Source organism: Anomaloglossus baeobatrachus, chromosome 3 (assembly GCF_048569485.1).
Source record: "Anomaloglossus baeobatrachus isolate aAnoBae1 chromosome 3, aAnoBae1.hap1, whole genome shotgun sequence".
Classification (NCBI taxonomy): Eukaryota; Metazoa; Chordata; class Amphibia; order Anura; family Aromobatidae; genus Anomaloglossus; species Anomaloglossus baeobatrachus.
Genome location: NC_134355.1, coordinates 429,387,164 through 429,404,012, shown reverse-complemented (window position 1 = coordinate 429,404,012; position 16,849 = coordinate 429,387,164). Strand labels below are relative to the sequence as shown.

At 49.2% G+C, this 16,849-nt stretch overlaps 1 protein-coding gene across 5 annotated transcripts in view; it reads right to left on the bottom strand.

Annotated features, from left to right (window-relative positions):
* Window positions 1–16,849, bottom strand: part of LRCH3 (leucine rich repeats and calponin homology domain containing 3) — a 143,293-nt gene that overhangs the window by 65,121 nt on the left and 61,323 nt on the right. For all 5 annotated transcript variants that reach the window (XM_075340389.1, XM_075340386.1, XM_075340388.1 and 2 more), the window contains exons 11-13: window positions 16,229–16,315; window positions 6,423–6,474; window positions 6,120–6,242 (exon numbers count right to left, since the gene is read on the bottom strand). In XM_075340389.1, coding sequence (XP_075196504.1) covers window positions 6,120–6,242; window positions 6,423–6,474; window positions 16,229–16,315 — 262 coding nt within the window. The remainder of the gene's footprint in view (window positions 1–6,119; window positions 6,243–6,422; window positions 6,475–16,228; window positions 16,316–16,849) is intronic.

Here is a 16,849-nt window from a genome sequence, read left to right as displayed (position 1 = left end):
TGTGTATACAAAGAACAACAGCCCGAAGGGAACAGGGGCGGGTGCTGGGTCTCCCAATAGGAGCTAGAAGAAAAGGAATTTACGGTAAGTAAACAAAATTCCCTTCTTCTTTGTCGCTCCATTGGGAGACCCAGACAATTGGGACGTCCAAAAGCAGTCCCTGGGTGGGTAAAATAATACCTCGTAATAGAGCCGTAAAACGGCCCTTTCCTACAGGTGGGCAACTGCCGCCTGAAGGACTCGCCTACCTAGGCTGGCATCTGCCGAAGCATAGGTATGCACCTGATAGTGTTTCGTGAAAGTGTGCAGGCTCGACCAGGTAGCCGCCTGACACACCTGCTGAGCCGTAGCCTGGTGCCGCAAAGCCCAGGACGCACCCACGGCTCTGGTAGAATGGGCTTTCAGCCCTGAGGGAACCGGAAGCCCAGAAGATCGGTAAGCTTCGAGAATTGGTTCCTTGATCCACCGAGCCAGGGTTGATTTGGAAGCTTGTGACCCTTTACGCTGGCCAGCGACAAGGACAAAGAGTGCATCCGAGCGGCGCCGTACGGGAAATGTAGAGTCTGAGTGCTCTCACCAGATCTAACAAGTGCAAATCCTTTTCACACTGGTGAACAGGATGAGGACAAAAAGAGGGTAAGGAGATATCCTGATTGAGATGAAAGGGGGATACCACCTTAGGGAGAAATTCCGGAACCGGACGCAGAACCACCTTGTCCTGGTGAAACACCAGGAAAGGGGCTTTGCATGACAGCGCTGCTAGCTCAGACACTCTCCGAAGTGATGTGACTGCTACTAGGAAGACCACTTTCTGTGAAAGGCGTGAGAGAGAAATATCCTTCATTGGCTCGAAAGGTGGTTTCTGAAGAGCCATCAGCACACTGTTCAGATCCCAGGGTTCTAACGGCCGCTTGTAAGGAGGGACTATGTGACAAACCCCCTGCAGGAACGTGCGTACCTGTGGAAGTCTGGCCAGGCGCTTCTGAAAAAACACAGAGAGCGCTGAGACTTGTCCCTTAAGAGAGCCGAGCGACAACCCTTTTTCCAATCCGGATTGAAGGAAGGAAAGAAAAGTGGGCAAGGCAAATGGCCAGGGAGAAAACCCCTGATCAGAGCACCAAGATAGGAATATCCTCCACGTCCTGTGGTAGATCTTGGCGGACGTTGGTTTCCTAGCCTGTCTCATAGTGGCAATGACCTCTTGAGATAACCCTGAAGACGCTAGGATCCAGGACTCAATGGCCACACAGTCAGGTTGAGGGCCGCAGAATTCAGATGGAAAAACGGCCCTTGGGACAGCAAGTCTGGTCGGTCTGGTAGTGCCCACGGTTGACCCACCATGAGATGCCACAGATCTGGGTACCACGACCTCCTTGGCCAGTCTGGAGCGACGAGGATGGCGCGGCGGCAGTCGGACCTGATCTTGCGTAACACTCTGGGCAACAGTGCCAGAGGAGGAAACACATAAGGGAGTTGAAACTGCGACCAATCCTGAACTAAGGCGTCTGCCGCCAGAGCTCTGTGATCTTGAGACCGTGCCATGAATGTCGGGACCTTGTTGTTGTGCCGTGACGCCATTAGGTCGACGTCCGGCATCCCTCAGCGGCAACAGATCTCCTGAAACATGTCCGGGTGAAGGGACCATTCCCCTGCGTCCATGCCCTGGCGACTGAGAAAGTCTGCTTCCCAGTTTTCTACGCCCGGGATGTGAACTGCGGATATGGTGGAGGCCGTGGCTTCCACCCACATCAGAATCCGCCGGACTTCCTGGAAGGCTTGCCGACTGCGTGTTCCTCCTTGGTGGTTGATGTATGCAACCGCTGTGGAGTTGTCCGACTGAATTCGGATCTGCTTGCCTTCCAGCCACGGCTGGAACGCCTTTAGGGCTAGGTACACTGCCCTTATCTCCAGAACATTGATCTGAAGGGAGGACTCTGTCGGAGTCCAGGTTCCCTGAGCCCTGTGGTGGAGAAAGACCGCTCCCCACCCTGACAGGCTCGCGTCCGTCGTGACCACAGCCCATGACGGGGGAAGGAAGGATTTCCCCTTCGACAGAGAAGTGGGAAGAAGCCACCACTGAAGGGAGGCCTTGGCTGCCCGTGAAAGGGAGACGTTCCTGTCGAGGGACGTCGACTTCCTGTCCCATTTGCGGAGAATGTCCCATTGAAGTGGACGCAGATGAAACTGCGCAAAAGGAACTGCCTCCATTGCTGCTACCATCTTCCCTAGGAAGTGCATGAGGCGCCTCAGGGGGTGTGACTGGCCTTGAAGGAGAGATTGCACCCCTGTCTGTAGTGAACGCTGTTTGTCCAGCGGAAGCTTCACTATCGCTGAGAGAGTATGAAACTCCATGCCAAGATATGTCAGTGATTGGGCCGGTGTCAGATTTGACTTTGGAAAATTGATGATCCACCCGAAACTCTGGAGAGTCTCCAGAGCAATGTTCAGGCTGTGTTGGCATGCCACTTGAGAGGGTGCCTTGACAAGCAGATCGTCTAAGTAAGGGATCACCGAGTGTCCCTGAGAGTGTAGGACTGCTACCACTGCTGCCATGACCTTGGTGAAGACCCGTGGGGCTGTCACCAGGCCAAAAGGCAGTGCCACGAACTGAAGGTGTTCGTCCCCTATGGCGAAGCGCAGGAAGCGCTGATGCTCTGGTGCAATCGGTACGTGGAGATAAGCATCTTTGATGTCGATTGATGCCAGGAAGTCTCCTTGGGACATTGAGGCGATGACGGAGCGGAACGATTCCATCCGGAACCGCCTGGTTTTTACGTGTTTGTTGAGCAGTTTTAGGTCCAGAACAGGACGGAAGGATCCGTCCTTTTTTGGCACCACAAACAGGTTGGAGTAAAAACCGTGACCCTGTTGCTGAAGAGGAACAGGGATCACCACTCCTTCCGCCTTCAGAGTGCACACCGCCTGAAGAAGAGCATCGGCTCTCTCGGGGGGCGGAGATGTTCTGAAAAATCGAGTCGGAGGACGAGACTGAACTCTATCCTGTAACCGTGGGATAGAATGTCTCTCACCCATCGGTCTTTTACCTGTGGCAGCCAGGCGTCGCAAAAGCGGGAAAGCCTGCCACCGACCGAGGATGCGGTGTGAGGAGGCCGAAAGTCATGAGGAGGCCGCTTTGGGAGCGGTTCCTCCGGCGGTCTTTTTAGGACGTGACTTAGACCGCCATGAATCGGAGTTCCTCTGATCCTTCTGAGGCCTTTTGGACGAGGAGAACTGAGACCTGCCCGCGGGCAGAAAGGACCGAAACCTCGATTGTACCTTCCGTGGTTGAGGTCTGTTAGGTTTGGACTGGGGTAAGGATGAGTCCTTTCCCTTGGATTGTTTAATGATTTCATCCAATCGCTCACCAAACAGGCGGTCGCCAGAAAATGGCAAACCGGTTAAGAACTTTTTGGAAGCAGAGTCTGCCTTCCATTCACGTAGCCACATGGCCCTGCGGACTACCACCGAATTGGCGGATGCTACCGCCGTGCGGCTCGCAGAGTCCAGGACAGCATTAATGGCGTAGGACGCAAACGCCGACGCTTGAGAGGTTAAGGACACCACTTGCGGAGCAGATGTACGTGTGACTGCATTAATCTGCGCATGACAAGCTGAGATAGCTTGGAGTGCCCATACGGCTGCAAATGCTGGAGCAAAAGACGCGCCGATAGCCTCATAGATGGATTTCAACCAGAGCTCCATCTGTCTGTCAGTGGCATCTTTGAGTGAAGCCCCATCTTCCACTGCAACTATGGATCTAGCCGCCAGTCTGGAGACAGGAGGATCCACCTTAGGACACTGAGCCCAGCCCTTGACAACGTCAGGGGGGAATGGATAACGTGTATCCTTAAGGCGCTTGGAAAAACGCTTATCTGGACAAGCTCGGTGTTTCTGGACTGCCTCTCTGAAGTCAGAGTGATCTAGAAACATACTCAATGTACGCTTGGGAGACCTGAAACGGAATTTCTCCTGCTGAGAAGCTGACTCCTCAATTGTAGGAGCTGGTGGAGAAATATCCAACACCTGATTGATGGTCGCTATAAAGTCAATCACTATGGCATCACCATCAGGTGTATCTAGGTTGAGAGCGGCCTCAGGATCAGAATCCTGATCTGCTACCTCCGCTTCATCTTCCAGAGAGTCCTCCTGCTGAGACCCCGAACAGTGTGAAGAAGTCGAGGGAATTTCCCAGCGAGCCCGCTTAGGCGGCCTGGGACTGCGGTCTGTGTCAGAGACCTCACCCTGGGACCTATGGGTCACTCCAGGAGCACTTTGATGCTCCAATTGAGGGGGGCCTGGGGTCCATGATTGAACAGTGCCCGGGGCCTGAGTCACCGGTCTGGACTGTAAGGCTTCTAGTATCCTAGCAGACCATTTATCCATACTCTCAGACAGTTTGTCAGCAAATACTGCAAACTCCGTCCCTGTCACCTGGACAGTGGTAGCAGGTGGTTCCACCTGGGCCACCAGTAGCAGAGGCTCCGGCTGAGTAAGTGCCACAGGGGCCGAGTATTGCACACAATGAGGGTCAGTGGAACCTGCCGGTAGTATAGCCGCACATGAGGTACAGGTTGCAAAGTAAGCCTGTGCTTTGGCACCCTTGCTTTTTGCGGACGACATGCTGTTGTCTCCTCTGAGTACAATCCAGGAGGGTATATAGCCAAAAATCAACAGTGCGACCGTACAGTGTAAATGTATAGCATATAAGCATATATATATATGTACACTTCGGCGCTCAGTGGGGCCAGCACCTCAGGTGCTGCTTACCGACCGCTCAAAGCGGTTGTGTGATCACCAGATTCCCTGCCTGGGCCTCCCAGAGCCTGTTGTCTCTCCTCTCCAGCGTCATAAGTGCTGACAGGAATGGCTGCCGGCGTTCTGTGGGGAGGAGGGGGCCGTGGGCGTGCCCGAGAAAGTGCGGGAATCTGGAGCCCCACTGTGCTGAATGAGGGCAGAGGAGGATACAAAGTATGCTCCAGCCCTCAGCGCTGACGTCCTGTGCAGCGTCCCGCCCTTCCCCTGACTGGCAGGCCTGGGGGCGGGAATATGCGATACTAGGCCGCAAAAGCCGGGGACTAAAGTTATAAGCGCGGCCGGCATATAAGCGCGGCCGGCGCGGTAGTCCCCGGCGCACTAACACACCCAGCAGAGCTGCAGTGTATATGGCACAAGCGCTCCATGCGCGGTCCCCACGGGGACACAGAGTACCTCTCAGTAGCAGGGCCTTGTCCCTGATGATACCCTGCTCCTGTCCAGCAGATTCCCCAGGGGCTGCGGAGGGAGCACGGTCCCAGTGCCTGGAGACCGATTAGGATCCCACTTCACCCAGAGCCCATTAAGGGATGGGGAAGGAAAACAGCATGTGGCTCCTGCCTATGTACCCGCAACGGGTACCTCAACCTTAACCACACCGCCGACACAGTGGGGTGAGAAGGGAGCATGCTGGGGGCCCTATTATGGGCCCTCTTTTCTTCCATCCGACCTAGTCAGCAGCTGCTGCTGACTAAGATGTGGAGCTATGCGTGGATGTCAGCCTCCTTCGCACAAAGCATGAAAACTGAGGAGCCCGTGATGCACGGGGGGTGTATAGGCAGAAGGGGAGGGGCTTTACACTTTTAGTGTAATACTTTGTGTGGCCTCCGGAGGCAGAAGCTATACACCCCAATTGTCTGGGTCTCCCAATGGAGCGACAAAGAAAGATTGAATATTTTAACTATCACTTACTTTGCTTCTGAGAGGTGGGTGGGATTATATGCGTGGGGAGCAGTGCCTATTCATATCCCTTTAATGGGGGACACAAGTGATTGTCCCACTCCTGCCGTTGCTGACTTCATGCAACAGAGACCTGCTCCTGCAACGCTGACCCACTACTGCCCCTCCATCTCCCCCACAGCGAGCAAGGTACATTTCGGAATAAGAAACAACCCCAGTTTTCCTCCCAAGTTTTGACAGAAGAAAAGTGTGTCTATGTCATAAAAATATTGTACATACACATGTATTCGTACAGATCTAAAAATAAAAAAAAATAGATTAACAACACATTATACTTTTAAAATGTGTCACTTTTTCACTCCTCCGTCCCACCTGTGTGCCTGTGTGAAATATACATTGACATTTACCTTTAAAGAATTTGAATGTGCAAATCTGTCCCTTATCCTTTCATCTTCATACTGCTGAGCTGCCAGTTGCGCCTCCCTCCTGGTGTTTTCTAATATATCTCTTCTATGTCTGTCTATCTTTGTCTAGACGCAGAAAAAGGAAAATTTAGAGGCAAAATAAAAAATGTGTATTGCTTTTTTTATATCCTACAAAAGGTAAAACAAAATAAAAAGATGCTAACACAGAAAGCATTAAGAGGATAAAATGTTAGCAGATTCATTTATTCATTCGACAAACTACTCGATGCTTTCTCTAAACATTACCTGGTTTGGTATATTTGCAAAAGATAAAAGATATGTTGCATCTACGTGGGATCTAAAAGTAAAAAAAGAAAATAATTCAAGTGGGTATTTTAACAATGTTAAAATATTCTCTAATATACCACCAACATATTTTCCAATACACAGCTGCATATCAGAGGTAAGCAAGTAAAGCTAAGGTAAGCCTTATAATTGGGGTCCAAACCCTGGAATTCATTACTGATCCTGAGGTTAAAATGGTGAAGAGCTTCTCAAGGATTTTCCATATAAGAGTCATCCCAGCTAATAGAAAACGTCTAGCTATATGAAGTAACACTGAACGCTTCATATAAAGGTTCTGACAAACTACAATCATAATTCCCAGGGATTCCAGTTTAACAAGGAGTTACAAGGCTGTCTAGAATCTGTCTCCTCCATACTTATCTGACCTATTTTCTAGATAATAACCCTCCCAAGACCTCCACTGCCCTCATATGTTCCTCGCTCAACTGATAAGTTTTCCTGGGCATCTCCCATCAACTGGAATTCAATGCCTCAACACATCGATTGTCTCCACAATTAAAACTTTCAAATGCAACATGAAAAGTTATCTCCTTAGGAAAGGCTACAGCCTTCAAATAGCCCAACCTTCTTATGCATCTGATCATAGGTGTGCCACTCAAATAAAATGGCTTCTAAAAATCATGACAGCATCTTGTCTATACTATGGTCTTTGAAATAGTTTACGAGATTCAACACTTGTGCTGAGAGGCTCATGATAGGGTCAGTCCAGGGGCATTGCTGGTTGAGGGCTTGGCTGTGGACTGCCCTTGTTATGGCTCATGCGCACGTAACTGCTGAATATTCTGCAGCGATTTGACAGCACATGTTCGTGTCAAATCGCTGCAAAAGAAGGGAATTTTGTTTACTTACCGTAAATTCCTTTTCTTCTAGCTCCTATTGGGAGACCCAGACAATTGGGTGTATAGCTTCTGCCTCCGGAGGCCACACAAAGTATTACACTTTAAAAAGTGTAACCCTCCCCTCTGCCTATACACCCTCCCGTGCATCACGGGCTCCTCAGTTTTGGTGCAAAAGCAGGAAGGAGGAAACTTATAAATTGGTCTAAGGTAAATTCAATCCGAAGGATGTTCGGAGAACTGAAAACCATGAACCAAAAGAACAATTCAACATGAACAACATGTGTACACAAAAGAACAACCAGCCCGAATGGAACAGGGGCGGGTGCTGGGTCTCCCAATAGGAGCTAGAAGAAAAGGAATTTACGGTAAGTAAACAAAATTCCCTTCTTCTTTGTCGCTCCATTGGGAGACCCAGACAATTGGGACGTCCAAAAGCAGTCCCTGGGTGGGTAAAAGAATACCTCGATAAAAAGAGCCGAAAACGGCCCCCTCTTACAGGTGGGCAACTGCCGCCTGAAGGACTCGCCTACCTAGACTGGCGTCTGCCGAAGCATAGGTATGCACCTGATAGTGTTTTGTGAAAGTGTGCAGACTAGACCAGGTAGCTGCCTGACACACCTGCTGAGCCGTAGCCCGGTGCCGCAATGCCCAGGACGCACCCACGGCTCTGGTAGAATGGGCTTTCAGCCCTGAAGGAATCGGAAGCCCAGAAGAACGGTAGGCTTCAAGAATCGGTTCCTTGATCCACCGAGCCAAGGTTGACTTGGAAGCCTGCGAACTCTTACGCTGGCCAGCGACAAGGACAAAGAGCGCATCTGAACGGCGCAGGGGTGCCGTGCGAGACACGTAGAGCCGGAGTGCTCTCACTAGATCTAATGAGTGCAAATCCTTTTCATATTTGTGAATTGGATGAGGGCAAAATGAAGGTAAGGAGATATCCTGATTGAGATGAAAAGGGGATACCACCTTAGGGAGAAATTCCGGGACAGGACGCAGAACCACCTTATCCTGGTGAAAAACCAGGAAGGGGTCTTTGCATGACAGCGCTGCAAGCTCCGACACTCTTCGGAGTGATGTAACTGCCACTAGAAATGCCACCTTCTGCGAAAGACGTGATAAAGAAACATCCCGCAGCGGCTCGAAAGGTGGTTTCTGAAGATCCGTTAGCACCCTATTAAGGTCCCAGGGTTCCAGCGGACGCTTGTATGGTGGGACTATGTGGCAAACTCCCTGCAGGAACGTGCGGACCTGCGGAAGCCTGGCCAGGCGCTTTTGAAAAAATACGGAGAGCGCCAATACTTGTCCCTTGAGAGAGCCGAGAGACAAACCCTTGTCCATTCCGGATTGAAGGAATGAAAGAAAAGTGGGTAAGGCAAACGGCCAGGGAGAAAAACCATTATCAGAGCACCAGGATAAGAAGATCCGCCAAGATCTGTAATAGATCTTGGCGGATAGCAAAAACTGTGGAAAGAAAGCGCACATAGGGTTTTAACCGATAGATATAGGTGCAGGGAATAGGACAGGTACTCACCTGCTTCAGTTGTGACAGGCACAACTCCTTGTCAGCATGGAATAAATGAATACAAAAGTGGTCAGCTGCAGCCCCGATATTGCAACAGGATGGGGGATGATCAAAAGAAATCGGGTTAAATGCTGCGCTAAAAACCACAATCCAAAGATATATCGTGAATTCCTTTTCTTTATTTTCACAGGTCAACGCGTTTCAAAGGCATCTCCACCTTCTTCATCAGGACAAAAGTCAGAAAGAAAGGAACAGCATAACACATGCTGCATGCAGAGGATATATATATATATCCAACTGAAGTAGCCACGTTTACAGAGTTGACGTCAGCTGGCTGATGACTAAGAGTCACATGGGGAAGGCAGGAACATACAGACAAAAAGAGAACAAAGAGAAAAAAAAAAAAAAAAAAAAAAAAAAAAAAACACACCTATGGGGGAAGTGTTATTTGTGAAAATGAAAAATCATGGTAGAACATTATAATCGTCCTTTGAAAATAATGTTATAAGGGGCAATAAACCGACTGGTGCCAGAAAAACCATATAGGGTTATAAAGAGTGATTTATGAAAATCATATTTAAAAATTGATTATTTATTTTTATTATTCACCAAGAAGGGGATTGTATGGAAAAAAAGGTGAGTGTAAAAGGGAACAATAATAGTTTCAAAGAATGTAAATGGGTCCTCACAAAACATTTGTAATAGTCTTGGAGGGCCAGAAAAAGGCAAAAATCACTGGATGGAAAGGTAATAAAAAACAAAAAAAAACAAAAAACACTTTTTTTTTTTTTTTTTTTTTTTTTTCTTTTCTGTTTGTCGAACGCGAGGATACTGTAGCAGAGTGATAGGGAAAAAGACCTGTGCTGTGAAGGAGGTGACGAGAGTTCAACAGCGTGAGAAAAAATGTACTGCGCATGCGTGAAGCACCGCTGCAGCGAGAACCCGCGGGGAAAGGTGAAAAAAGTTCATAGCGCGGGAAAAAAAAAAAAAAAAAAAAAACTATTTGCGCGTGTGCGGGACTCTGTCTAAGAAGGAGCCATCCTAAAATGGGTTGTAGTGAGTTCATGGTGTAAAAGAGGGGGAAAAAAAGGGGGGAGGGGAGGGGAGAAATTAGAAAGGCTGATAATGATGAAGGGAAAAAAAAAAAAAAAAAACCAAACCCTGCAGGTTTATATTTAGGAAAAAAGAACATATGGAGTTATAAATGTAGAAAATGACAGCTACAACACAACAATGAAGGAGAAAGACAAATATTGTGTATACATATGAAGAGAGTCAAAAATTGATATCTGAATAAATATTATAAAATGAAATAAAATGAGACGCGTTGAAGATTAAAAAAGCATAAATTAACCTGATACATTATTATTAAGGGAAAAATAAAAAATCATAAAAATATATAGTAACAGCCTTTCTAATTTCTCCCCTCCCCTCCCCCCTTTTTTTCCCCCTCTTTTACACCATGAACTCACTACAACCCATTTTAGGATGGCTCCTTCTTAGACAGAGTCCCGCACACGCGCAAATAGTTTTTTTTTTTTTTCCCGCGCTATGAACTTATTTCACCTTTCCCCGCGGGTTCTCGCTGCAGCGGTGCTTCACGCATGCGCAGTACATTTTTTCTCACGCTGTTGAACTCTCGTCACCTCCTTCACAGCACAGGTCTTTTTCCCTATCACTCTGCTACAGTATCCTCGCGTTCGACAAACAGAAAAGAAAAAAAAAAAAAAAAAAAGTGTTTTTTGTTTTTTTTTGTTTTTTATTACCTTTCCATCCAGTGATTTTTGCCTTTTTCTGGCCCTCCAAGACTATTACAAATGTTTTGTGAGGACCCATTTACATTCTTTGAAACTATTATTGTTCCCTTTTACACTCACCTTTTTTTCCATACAATCCCCTTCTTGGTGAATAATAAAAATAAATAATCAATTTTTAAATATGATTTTCATAAATCACTCTTTATAACCCTATATGGTTTTTCTGGCACCAGTCGGTTTATTGCCCCTTATAACATTATTTTCAAAGGACGATTATAATGTTCTACCATGATTTTTCATTTTCACAAATAACACTTCCCCCATAGGTGTGTTGTTTTTTTTTTTTTTTTTTTGTTTTTTTTTTCTCTTTGTTCTCTTTTTGTCTGTATGTTCCTGCCTTCCCCATGTGACTCTTAGTCATCAGCCAGCTGACGTCAACTCTGTAAACGTGGCTACTTCAGTTGGATATATATATATATCCTCTGCATGCAGCATGTGTTATGCTGTTCCTTTCTTTCTGACTTTTGTCCTGATGAAGAAGGTGGAGATGCCTTTGAAACGCGTTGACCTGTGAAAATAAAGAAAAGGAATTCACGATATATCTTTGGATTGTGGTTTTTAGCGCAGCATTTAACCCGATAGATCTTGGCGGACGTTGGTTTCCTGGCCTGTCTCATAGTGGCAATGACATCCTGAGATAATCCTGAAGACGCTAGGAGCCAGGACTCAATGGCCACACAGTCAGGTTGAGGGCCACAGAATTCAGATGGAAAAACGGCCCTTGTGACAGCAAGTCTGGGCGGTCTGGAAGCGCCCACAGTTGACCCACCGTGAGATGCCACAGATCCGGGTACCACGATCGCCTCGGCCAATCTGGAGCGACGAGAATGGCGCGACGACAGTCGGACCTGATCTTGCGTAACACTCTGGGCAGCATCGCCAGAGGAGGAAACACATAAGGCAGTCGAAACTGCGACCAATCCTGAACTAATGCGTCCGCCGCCAGAGCTCTGTGCTCCTGAGACCGTGCCATGAAGGCCGGGACTTTGTTGTTGTGTCGTGACGCCATGAGATCGACGTCCGGCGTTCCCCAGCGGCGACAGATCTCTCGAAACACGTCTGGGTGAAGAGACCATTCCCCCGCGTCCATGCCCTGACGACTGAGAAAATCTGCTTCCCAGTTTTCTACGCCCGGGATGTACACTGCGGAGATCGTGGAGGCTGTGGCTTCCACCCACTGCAGAATCCGCCTGACTTCCTGGAAGGCCTGACGACTGCGCGTGCCTCCCTGATGGTTGATGTATGCGACGGCCGTGGCGTTGTCCGACTGTATACGGATCTGTCTGCCCTCCAGCCACCGATGGAAGGCCAATAAGGCTAGATACACCGCCCTTATCTCCAGAACATTGATCTGAAGGGAGGACTCTACCGGAGTCCAGGTTCCCTGAGCCCTGTGGTGGCGGAAAACCGCTCCCCACCCTGACAGGCTCGCGTCCGTGGTGACCACAGCCCAGGTTGGGGGTAGGAAGGATCTTCCTTGCGATAGAGAATTGGGACGGAGCCACCACTGAAGAGACTTCTTGGTTGCAAGGGACAGAGAGACGTTCCTGTCGAGGGAAGTCGACCTCCTGTCCCATTTGCGGAGAATCTCCCATTGGAGTGGCCGCAGATGGAATTGCGCGAACGGCACTGCCTCCATCGCTGCCACCATCTTCCCCAGGAAGTGCATGAGGCGCCTCAAGGGGTATGACTGACCCCGAAGAAGAGATTGTATCCCTGCCTGCAGGGACAGCTGTTTGTCCAGCGGTAGCTTGACTACCGCTGACTGTGTATGAAACTCCATCCCGAGGTAAGTCAGTGATTGGGTCGGTGTCAACTTGGATTTTGGGAAGTTGATTATCCACCCGAACTGCTGGAGAGTCGTCAGAGCGACTGTAAGGCTGTGTTGACACGCCGCCCGGGAAGGTGCCCTGACTAGGAGATCGTCTAAGTAGGGAATCACCGAGTGGCCCTGAGAGTGTAGGACCGCCACTACGGATGCCATGACTTTGGTGAACACCCGTGGGGCTGTCGCCAGGCCGAAAGGCAATGCCACGAACTGAAGGTGCTCGTTCCTGATGGTGAAACGCAAGAAGCGTTGATGTTCGGGTGCGATCGGCACATGGAGATAAGCATCCTTGATGTCGATCGATGCTAGGAAGTCTCCTTGTGACATCGCGTTGCTGAGGTCTCTTAGGTTTGGACTGGGGTAAGGAGGAGTCCTTTCCCTTGGATTCCTTAATAATCTCATCCAATCGTTCGCCAAACAATCGGTCACCAGAAAACGGCAAACCGGTTAAGAACCTCTTGGAGGCCGAGTCTGCCTTCCATTCGCGCAGCCACATGGCCCTGCGGACTGCCACAGAATTAGCGGATGCCACCGCTGTACGGCTAGCAGAGTCTAGGACTGCGTTCATGGCGTAGGAAGAAAAAGCTGTCGCTTGAGAAGTCAGAGACGCAACCTGCGGAGCAGAATTACGTGTGACTGCATTAATCTCAGCCAGACAAGCTGAGATAGCTTGTAGTGCCCACACGGCTGCAAAGGCCGGGGCAAAAGACACGCCCGTGGCTTCATAGATGGATTTCACCAGGAGCTCTATCTGCCTGTCAGTGGCATCCTTTAGCGATGAACCATCTGCAACAGATACCACAGATCTAGCCGCCAATCTAGAGACTGGAGGATCCACCTTGGGACACTGAGCCCAACCCTTAACTACGTCAGAGGGGAAGGGGTAACGTGTGTCAGTAAGGCGCTTAGTAAAGCGCTTGTCCGGAACCGCTCTGGGCTTCTGGACAGCATCTCTGAAGTTAGAGTGATCGAAAAAAGCACTCCGTGTACGTTTGGGGAACCGAAACTAGTGTTTCTCCTGCTGAGAAGCCGACTCCTCTACAGGTGGAGGCGGGGGAGACAGATCTAACACCTGGTTAATGGACGAGATAAGATCATTAACTAAGGCGTCCCCTTCAGGTGTATCAAGATTGAGAGCAACGTCAGGTTCAGAGCCCTGAGCTGCGACGTCCGCCTCGTCCTCCAGAGAGTCCTCGGGCTGGGAACCCGAACAGCGTGAAGAAGTCGGGGAAGATTCCCAGCGAGCCCGCTTAGTTGGTCTGGGACTGAGATCCGGGCAGGAATCCTCCGCGTGGGACCTAGGGCCCAACCTGGGAGCGCGCTGCAGCGCGGACCGAGAGGGGCCTGGAGGCGACGAGCTAATGGGGACCGGGGCCTGTGTAAGGACCGGTCTCGACTGCAAAGCTTCTAGCAGCTTGGCAGACCATTTGTCCATAGACTGAGCCATGGATTGTGAAAGTGACTCAGAGAGTTTCTCAGCAAACGCAGCAAAACTCTGTCCCTGCCGCCTGGACAGGGGGAGCAGGGGGGTCTACATGAGCCGAGGGGCCCACTAGTGACCGAGGCTCCGGCTGAGCAAGCGAAACAGGGGTTGAGCATTGCTCACAGTGAGGGTAGGTGGAACCCGCAGGCAACATAGCCGCACAAGAGGTACAGGTCGCAAAAAAACCCTGTGCCTTAGCACCTTTGCTCCTTGTGGACGACATGCTGTTGTCTCCAAGGAGAGAGATCACTGAGGGTATATGGGAAGGGGTAAACAGCCCGACCGACCAGAATATGTATATAATACGTATCTATTCCGGCACCCTGGGGGGGGACCAGCACCGGGTGACCGGTGTGGCTTACCGACCGCTAAAAAGTGAGTGTGTGTCCTCCAGATTCCCTGCCTTAGGTCTCCCAGAGCTGCAGAGCTCTTCTCTGATAATCCTCCACCGGCAGAATGCCAAAAACATGGCTGCCGGAGCTCTCAGGGGAGGAGTGGAGCCATGGGCGGTGCTAGAAAAGTGCGGGAATCTGGGGTCCCCACAGTGATCAGTGAGGGGGGAGGAAACATACAGGATGCTCCGGCCCTCACAGCCGACGTCAGGCCGGCCGTCCCGCCCTTACCCCTGACAGGCAGGCCCGGGGGCGGGATTTTTACTACTAGGCCGCGATGAAGCCGGGGACTAAATTTAAGACCGCGGCCGACAAGCAGGCTCGGTCGGCGCGGAAGTCCGCCGGTCTTCAGAAATCAGCAGCTGCTGCAGCGTCCGGGAATAAGGCGCTCCATGCACAGTCCCCATGGGGACACAGAGTACCTTATAGTTGCAGGGCCCGATCCCTGAGGAAGAATAGACTCCTGTCCAGCAGATTCCCACAGGGGCTGCGGAGGGAGTCCGGTCCCAGTGAATGGATGACCGGTCAGGATCCCACTTCTCCCAGAGCCACTAAGGGATGGTGAAGGAAAACGGCATGAGGCTCCGGCCTTTGTACCCGCAATGGGTACCTCAACCTTAACAGCACCGCCGACTTTAGTGGGGTGAGAAGGGAACATGCCGGGGACCCCGTGGGGGCCCTCCTTTCTTCCAACCGACATAACTAATATGAGAATGCATGAGTGGATGTGTGCCTCCTTCCACACAAAGCATAAAACTGAGGAGCCCGTGATGCACGGGAGGATGTATAGGCAGAGGGGAGGGGTTACACTTTTTAAAGTGTAATACTTTGTGTGGCCTCCGGAGGCAGAAGCTATACACCCCAATTGTCTGGGTCTCCCAATGGAGCGACAAAGAAAACACTGCATAATGGATGCAGTTTTTTTGTTCAAAAAAAGTCGATTTCATGCGCTATGGCTGCTACCGCCACCATAGACAGAGTGGGAGCTGCATCCATAGCGCACGGAATAATTCACATGCTCATTTTATAAACGCACCGATTTGGGTCAAAATTTTAGCACCGAAATGACTGCGTTCATAAAAGCAACGTGCGCACGTCTCATGCACAATCTTCATAGATTGTGCTGGGTTCACAGGACGCATGCATTTACACTGCAGGGCTATACGCAGCGTAAATGCATGCAAGTACGCAACGTGCACATGAGCCCTTAGGGCGGGAGATTTTCCTCCAGGAACCCTGGGGCCAGAACACTATAGGCCATTTTAGGTGTTTGCTATGCAATTGTGGCCGATAATCTGCAGAATATCCATACGGAGGAGTTTTGATGTGAGCCCAGCATGGACAGGTGAGATCGTTCCATTATATCTTATTGTCCGTTGAAGATTAATGTCTAATTAACCTGGATCACTCACCAGCTCTATCTTTCTGTTGACAATGAAAACACAATGTCACCATTGTGATGTGTTACTTTTGATAACTAGACCACTGTCTGGTTATACATAATCTCTGTGTGCTGCAATAAGCTTTGGGACTGGTTTTTACTAGGTGTCATGTGTCTGGTTAGCCCTTGTTGGGTATTTTTATGGATTTATATATTATTAAAAGTTAAGCTGTATAATAAATATTTTTTCTTTTTGAACTCACTATTTTGCTTATCCCTAATTGATCTAGTGAGCTGGACCCTTACTTATAGAGGATTAAATTTACCTTCCTTATAATTGCTTCTTTCTTGTGCAGAGAGTGCATATTTTTTCAAAATCTAAAACGGTTATATAATATTTTTTTCTTGTACATCGAGCAGTCGTGAAAAGACATGGCTCAGTACTCTCTAAATCTACTTCTTCGGGAGCACAAGTCAGCATTACCTGTCACATTGCCTTCTTGGTGACGGCTGCCTCTGCTTGTTTTGTATTAAGCTCAAAGATTCAGGTCGTTTCAGTTCTTCTTGGGTTCTGTAAGATGAGACATGAATGAAAGTAGTACACATTTTCTGCAGCATTGGACTGGCCCATCAACATATCAGAGGGCCCAAGATCTGACACAATTAAAACCCCAAAGTTTCAGCAGAAGCCAATCACTTGGCACCTAGTTCTTATGAACGGATTCACAAATAGCCAAATTTTTTAACGCTCAATCCCAAACATTCAACTTGTAGCAAAAATAGACCAAGGAGATTGCCGTGACCATAACATGATGGTCTCACTCAGAAAAAGATGGAAGTTACTACTATTGGCGCTGGGGACCATTTGTGTTGTGATGTCACTGATACATATATATGCCCATAGGAAGGCTTTAATGGATGCCGCAGTTTCCTAACTTGAAGGTCTGAATTGGTGCATATATACTATCACAATAACAGTTGCACTCAAGCAAGAGGGAAAAAAGCTGAAGGATGCAAAAAGTGGACACAGGAATATGAACATGTATTACTGCTTAGAAAAAAACATGAAACAAGATACTTAGCAGATAAAAATGGCCAATTTTAT